Source organism: Cynocephalus volans, chromosome 8, assembly GCF_027409185.1.
Source record: "Cynocephalus volans isolate mCynVol1 chromosome 8, mCynVol1.pri, whole genome shotgun sequence".
Classification (NCBI taxonomy): domain Eukaryota; kingdom Metazoa; phylum Chordata; class Mammalia; order Dermoptera; family Cynocephalidae; genus Cynocephalus; species Cynocephalus volans.
The window spans coordinates 26060795-26068465 of NC_084467.1; the positions used below are offsets into that span (position 1 = coordinate 26060795).

A 7671-nucleotide genomic window follows, 5' to 3' on the forward strand; every position below is an offset into this window, starting at 1 on the left:
GCTCAGGGGCCAGTGCTCTTATCATTCAGTTCAACAAATGTTTACTGAGCGCCCACCATGTAGGTTTGTGCTAGGCGCAGTCCTCCCACACTCCCATCCTTGGCTACCAATGGAAAATGCAGAAGTCTACCTCTTCCCATGCAGGCATTTGGTAGCCATAACTCGTCAGTCCTAGGGAAGAGTCTGCCTTTCCTCATCAAGCACCATTTTTTTTTTAACCAGAAAGGGGCAGTGGAGAGACCTGTCATGTTACACCATTCAGGCTCTAGGGAAGGACATGAGAACCCTGGGTAACTGTCACAGAACCCTGGATGAGAATGGCAAGATATGAAGACCCCAGAGGCCAGTGGTGACAACCAGGGCTGCTCTGCCTGTCCATAGTGAGTGACTCAGGCCTGCCTTCCGGCAGTTTCCACTCCAGAGTGGGTGGTTTAGCAGCCCCCAGGATGCTGGATGTGAATGTGCCTTCTCAATTGTCCAAGCCAGCACTGCTGAAACTCCAAGAGACTCTTCCTAAAGAAACAGGGCCAATGCCTTCCAGGTTTTCTTAAGACCCCAGACTGATTAACTTACAGTCAAAGAAGACAGAGGATGCAGGCTACCAGCTCAGTCCTTGGGGGAATCTCTCTACCCTCTGGAGTGCAGCCCTCTGATTTTGTTTTCCAAGTGACAGATAACTCTCACACACTTGCAAAGGTGTGCATTATACCACAAACAAGTCCTTGATGGCTGATCCAGAAAAGGCTTGATGGCAGCCATGACCCTGCACGACAGGCAGCCTCACGGCTTCCCTGATGTTCCTTGGTCTGAAAGACACAGCTTGAGTCAGTCTTAGTGCTTATCGTCTCCCAGAGCTTTGTGCATTTTCTCAAAGAGGAAACCAGTCCAGGAGAGGCGAGGAGGCAGAAGGCTGTGTCTCATGCAGCTTTGCCTTTTCCAGAATGGGACCAGGCCTTTTAGTTTTGTGGCTTATTTATTTTTTTTGCAGAATTCGGGTTTGTAGTTCAGCCTCCTTCATCAGACTAGGACAGGGGGAAGAGGGAGAACTGTGCAGCTATCCGTGCCTCCTCCCCCACCCTGCTGCAGTCTCCCTCTCCCTGTGCCCTGGACCTGGGGACCAGCAGAGAAGAAAAATGAAATCCTTTTCCCTGCAGACAGGCAGTCACGCTTCGATGATGTTCACTGAGGGCTTGTTTGGAAACTGGGAGGAAAAAAATGAGAGAAGCGGCCAGGGCTAATTGTGAATAGACTTCTTGCAAGGTTGGAAACAGGACAGAAGAAGGAAGGGAGCAGCAGGACTGCAGTCTAAAAGCCAGGCTCTTGTCCCTTGTGGAAAGAAAAGAGTAGCCCTGCCTGGATATCTTGTCTGTCTGCCTTCTCAAACCCAGCCTTCAGCCTCACTCAGCTGAATGGCCAAGACTGGGTCCTGGGTCCTGGGTCCAGGGCCCCTGGTCCCCAGTCCACCCCCAGCAGACTCATCCCTCTGGATGGTTTTCTCACATCCTGCAGATGTGCCTCTGAGTGCAGCGTCAGCCACTGACATTATTGAGGTGCTTCTGGAAATGGGGGTTAATAAGAGGCTTCAGGAAATGCGCCAGAAAAGAGAAGCCAAGAGAGAGGACAGTAAGCCAGAGGGTACAGGAGAAGGAGGGAAGAGATGTAGAGAGGGCCAGATGTTTGTTGGATAACATTGTCAGAATCATGAGATCCTCTCACATTCTCTACTGCCTTTCTTCTGAGCTGCTCAAGCAAGCACTGAAAAGGTTTTCATATCTGTTTTACAGAAGAGGAAATGAGGATACAGAGGTAAAGCACCTGTCCAAGGTCACACAGCACAGCAGGAGCAGAAATGAGCCCAGAACCCTCTACCCTGGTTGTCCCAAACCAACCAAGAATTCTGCCCTTCCTACTTGCTGCCTTCCCCCGCCTTTTTTTCAACCACCACTGGCCCCTGGCACCCTGCAAAAGGAGAGGATCCAAAATCAATTTGCAGTGGATCCTGTGTCACACAGTCAGCAGCCAAGCCTGGCTCTGCCCAGCTGCAGCCATGCCAAACCCTGAGCTGACCCCTTCTGCCATCCAGGGAACTACCAGCACACAAGGCACAGGGCCACCCATGCAGGCCCAGGTCTTGCCCTCACCTTGCTGCGGAGCAGACCTCCGCTCTGGTGCTCTGGTGTGCTGGTTTCTGATGCACTCTTGGTTTTTTCCTTGTTGTTATTTGGTTCATTGTCCTTGATAATGTCATACTGGCGGCAGAAGAGGGCAATGACACCTGGGGTGAAAACCGGGAGCAGTCAGAGGCCAGACCTGAGTGCTTTCCTCCCACTTCATTCCCACCAGCACTTGCTCTCCCCTACACTACTACAGCACCCTCCCTCTCCAGCTTCATCCTGTTCCCTCCCCAGCCAGCTCTTCCACTGATGCCAGGCAGTGGATCTTCCTACAACATGTATCTGATCGTGTCTCCTCCCCTTCCTTCCTATAAACCTCTGAACAACTCCCCTTTTCCTTTAAGGAAAAATAGAAACAATAATAGCACTTGCTGAGCATGTGCTAGGCCCTGTGCTGTGCACCGTATTCTACCTCACTTAATCCTCACAACTCTATGAGGGTACCTATTATTGTCATCCCAGGTTACAAGTGAGCACACTGATGCAGAGAGAGTTTACCTAATTAACTCAAGGTCAGAAGTGGTGGAGCTGGGATGTAAAACTCCAGGGCCTACAGTCTGTTAAATGTTTAGTTTTATCAAACTGATAACACACGAACATAATATTTTTTGAAAGATAGTTTTAAGGCAGCCAACTCCAATTCTAGGTGTTTCCCCCATTTTATCTCTATAAGTATACTATTTCTTGATCTGTTTTAGATATCTGTTGACTTCGTACCATGGTAGATAAAGTCCCCTATGTCCCTCCCCATTATCCTAACAATTACATCACAATTTTGGGTTAATTCATTATGTTTATATTGTTAAGTGAATACTGTCTGTGCCAAGTCTAATAGTGCACCATAAGCAAGCCTCCTCTTTTGTACAACTGTTTTTCCTGCTTTTTTTCAAGTGCCTATTTTTCAATGTGCTGAAGGAACATTTTTTCCCAAATGCTTCTACAATAGTATGCCCTCTCAACCACCATACTAATAAAGCTTTAGCATGGTATTCAAATCCCTCAAAAGACTCCAGTCTACAGCCTCACCATCCTTTACTACCCATTTTCTACCTTCTCTCTTAGATCAGAGCTGCACTGAGCCAGACTTAGCTTAATTTCTTGAACACATCATGCCCAGAACACCTTTCTTCTTTTGGCTGCCTAATGAACTCCTACTCATCCTTCAAAGCTCAATTCCCATGTTATCTCCTCTCTGTGTTTTTCCTGATTTCTACCCCTAGCCCCTGAATTAATTCCCTTTCCTCTGCTCCCATACATGGTATATTACAGCATTCATCATATTGAATTATAGGTAAGTTTGGACCTGGCTTCTTCCAGACTGAGCTCTTCGCAAGCACAGGGCCTTCTTGGTCTTGACTGTAGCACTACTGTTTGGAACGGAGTCATTGTTCAGTAAGTATTGGTTGAGTTGAGTACAAAAATGAATGAAATTTGGTTTTTATCCTTAGGGAGCTCACAGGCCAGGGGGAAAGGAGAGAGACAAGAGCCCAACTAACTTACATAAAAAGGGCTTAAGAGAGGGACAGATGGTGCTGTGGAGCAGAGAGGCAGAAGGGCCATTCTAATGGATGGATTGGGGAAGTCTTCATGGTGGTAGTCTCAGAGCTGGTCTAAAAGGATGAGGAGATTAGGAGAGAGTCCCAAGCCTGAGGCCAGGCAATGACTTCCCCTGCACTGCCCAGGCCTGAAGCCCCTGGAGGCACAGCACCCCAGAAGAGGAAGAAGAGGTTGCGGCCCTGGCCGGAAGGTTAAGGGGCTGTGGATGTGCCCACCCCAGGGGGCTAACCCACTTCTGAGGGAGAGAGAGGTGAGTACTCATTTAATCCTACAAAGCAGCTATCGATACGCTATTTTTTTGTGAGGAGTGGGTTAGAGAAGGGGTCAGATCTGGTTCCCAGAGCTGTCCCAGGCAGGACTTGGAGGCTTTTCAACTCCTCTCAGATGTCTCCAAGACCCTTACCCTTTGTTTCGGTGAGAGAAGGTGTCTAGTCAGGGCCTCCATTTCCCAAAGGCTCAGGGAAGGAGGAGGCTTGGAGGCCAGACTCACCCGCCCACATGAACAGGACCACAACGATGATCAGCACCTCGCCTGTCCGCAGCTGCTGGTGCCTCCCCATCTCCTTCATGGTCACCTCATCTGTGGGGAGAGAGACACTAGGTCCGGGCTCCTTTTCTCCCCCAGCCACTGCTCTAGGGCAAAGCCCAAGACAAAAAGTGCTTATTTCTACAGATGCCCACACATCTACCATAAAGAGATTCGAGAGCATATTATGGCTACTTGGTAGCTCAGTTGGTTAGAGCGCAGCCTTATAACACCAAGGTCATGGGTTTGGAACCCTGTACTGGCCAGCCACCAGGAAAAAAAATATATGGCTACTTGGGGTGGCAGTGATAGGACTCAATCCAAAGGTGGGAGTTTTTATACCCAGTGACTTTGGGGACTAGAGTGATCCTTCTCTCAGCTACTGCTTTACTTGGTTGTGGGGGTCTGAGGGGGAGGAATAGGGGCAGGTAGTACTCTCCTGAAGCCACTCACTGCTCTGGCCGTGACCACCCCTCACCCCTCCCTTGTTCTTCCCAACAGCCACCCGTGCCTGCCTTTGTTCTTGGAGGCCATCTTCTCGGCCTCGCGTGGGGTCTTGAAGAGCACTGGCTCGCTAGCTGGGCTCTGGCCCTGGATGGAGATGGCCTGCACATGCACAATGTACTCAGTGTCCTCCTCCAGGTCCCAGAGCGCACACGAGCGGGTGGTGGTGTTCACCTCCTGGATGAAGCGCAGCATCCGCACATCCTTCTTCTGCAAAGGCAAGAGCCCAGTCAACAGCCCCTTCTCCCACCTCCCAGCAGTGACATCCCTTACATCTACAATCTTATCACTTCTGCTATCCTTATCTCCATTTCACAGAGAGGTTAGGGAAGTTGCCCCTCACCACAGATCTAGTGAGAATTGGAGCCTAGTCCCAAATCACAGGAGTGTCTGAGAGCACAACCCTGCTCTTAATTGCTGTGTTCTAGTTGAAAGCTCCTGAACCCTTCTTCCCTGACTGATTCCCTTCTAGGGCCCCAATTTTAAGCTATGTGTGCAACTTGCTGCCATCTCTCTTGCCCCGAGTTCCTTTTTCCTTTCTATTTCTCCACCCCCATCCCTCCACCTCCACCCCACCCCCACTATCTTGATGAGTCTTTCCCTCCCAAGGACCCTCAAGGCTACCTGCTGAGAGATGGCAAATCCGATGACAACCTCATCCTCCAGGACATCCCAGCTCACCACCGCAGAGTTGGCCTTGAGGTGCCTGACTGTGACGTTCACAGGGGCTGAAGGGCTGTCTGGGGGGTGGGAGGCACCTGAGCCTGAGCATCCTCTGCTGTGAGGCCCAGGCTCACTGTCTCATAAGTGAGAAAGGGAAACCTGGGGGAGGACATGCAGTGGGGGAAGGAAGAAACTAAGGCCTCAAATCGGGTCGGCAACATGGCTCTCAGTTCCTCAGTGGGTTGAAAAGCCAGGCCTGAGAGGCCCCAGGCTCCTTGTGAATAGGGTAGAAACCCTGCTGGCCACAGGCCGGCCCCACCAGGCATCCCAGGCTAAGATCGATGGGCCTGGGACAGGGCCAGGTCTAATGGATAGGTAGTTAGGATTGGGAGGGACAGGTATGGAGGGGAGATACAGAAGCTGAAGGCTGGCTGATGAAAAGCAGTAAAAAGGACTGCCAGTCCAGTGCTCTTTCTACAATACTGCACTGTCAAGTGAGTGACCTTGAGGGAAGGAGAAAGACCCAGAGGTCGAGAAGGGCTCTGTGGGGGTGAGCCCTGAGATAGCAGTGAGGAGCAACAGAAGAACCCCCCGAATTGTGGTGGCCCAGGCAGAACGAAGCTGGAGGAAGGGTCTATGTGAGACTCTTTTCCACACTCCACTGGCCCCAAGAAACATGTGGAGAGGTGGCAGGAGAAGATGGGGTCACTAGGGGCAGGGCTCCTCAGTGGAGAGTCAAGAGGGCAGGGTGGAGCCTTCTGGATGGGAAAGAGGATGAATGGGGATCAGTTGAGAAGAGAACAGGAGGGAAGCAGGAAGGAGAGTGATGGGGACAGTGGGGGTCAGGGAAGGAAGAACCTTCTAGGAAAGGGGCAGTGGAGTCACACAAACCTTTGCATCTCCCAGGGGGCAGGTGCTGCAAAGGAAAGACCTTGGCCTGAGCTGCACCCCCTCACCCCATCAATAAGTGGACCTGAGGCCCAAGAGCTGGGACCTGGGGGAGACAAAGCCAGACAAGGAGATGGACAGAGACAGACACAGACAGGTGGCGGCAGACAGAACCAGAGAACAGACAAGGGGGTATTGGAGACAGACACAGAGATGGGAGTAGAGAGCACTGAGCCTGGGAGAGACAGATGGGGAGGAGAGATGGGCAGTTAAGTGGCAGCCAAAGGGACAGAGACAGGGCGGCAGGAAAGGCTGGGCGAGGAGGAGGCCCATCCCCACGGGGCAGGTCAGGCACTGACTGCACCGGGCTCTGGGGTCCACCCTCACCAGCTCTGCGCCCTCGGGTGCCAGTCCCCATCCCCTTCACAAATGTTACTCCTGCAGAACGGATCCCATCCGCTCCTCCTACAGAGTTGGCCTGTGAGAGGTCTCTGGGGACAGAGAGGCAGGCCCAAGGTGGGGGCACTGGTGTCCTCAGCTGCTCCCTGGGCCAGAGAAGGGAGTTGGGGAACCTGAGGCAAAGACCTTGGGTCAGGGGAATGGGACTGGGGGACTGGGGATCACAAGAAAACCCAGGGCAGAGGTGATGGGAAGAGGTTTGGAGGCTGAAGGACGGGTCTGGGGTCAAGAAGGTGAAGAGAGGCTGGGGATTGTGCTAGAGGAGCAGTGAGCGGCCGAGACAGGGGTCCCTAGCGAGCAGGGGAGGGAAGCGAGGAGCCCCAGGTGGCTGGGCGGGAGAGGAGCCTCCCGGCGCCGGCCCCCCGCCCCGGGCCCCCTTACCCGCCTGCACCAGCGCGAAGCAGACGCAGCCCAGCCACAGGCGGAGTGCGGCGCGGGCGCGGGGCGGCCAGGCGCACGGCGGCCCGGGGGGCATGGCGGCTCCTCCGGCCGGCCGGCCCGGGGCGGCGCAGGGGGACGCGGCTCCGGCGCCCGGCGGCCTCTGGCGCTGGCGCTCCGGCCCGCGGCCCGGCCACCCCGCGCCGCCCCGCGCCTCCTGCATGTCGGCTCCGCGGACAGCGACTCCCGCGCGGCGGCGGCGGCGGCGGCGGCGGCCGCGTCCACGTCGGGCGCCCGGGGGGCGGGGCGCCCCCGCTGCGGGGAGAGGCGCGGGGGCGGGGTGAGGGGCGGAGGGCGACCCGCCCCTGCCCCCGCTCCCAGCCGGGTCGGCGGCCGGGACGACTGCGGCTGTCAGTCTCTGGCCGCCCGGCGGGGTTCTCTGCGCCCCCAGCACGGTCAGCCCCAACCTTGCAGTACCCCTGACCCTCAGCCCTGACCCGGCTCCCATCTCTGCCCTTTCCT

At 54.3% G+C, this 7671-nt stretch overlaps 1 protein-coding gene across 2 annotated transcripts; it reads right to left on the minus strand.

Annotated features, from left to right (window-relative positions):
* Window positions 1–1151: 1151 nt before the first annotated feature.
* FNDC5 (fibronectin type III domain containing 5) lies at window positions 1152–7246 on the minus strand. Of its 2 annotated transcripts, XM_063107158.1 has the most exons (6): window positions 7153–7246; window positions 5386–5501; window positions 4773–4971; window positions 4222–4311; window positions 2142–2275; window positions 1152–1201 (listed from the first exon to the last, which is right to left on the minus strand). In XM_063107158.1, the coding sequence occupies exons 1-6, from the start codon at window positions 7244–7246 to the stop codon at window positions 1163–1165; spliced, it is 672 nt and encodes a 223-aa protein (XP_062963228.1). In that variant the 3' UTR covers window positions 1152–1162. The 2 variants fall into 2 exon arrangements, with proteins under 2 accessions (XP_062963228.1, XP_062963227.1); XM_063107157.1 differs by lacking the exon at window positions 1152–1201 and having other exon boundaries at window positions 2088–2275.
* Between the last annotated feature and the right edge of the window lie 425 nt (window positions 7247–7671).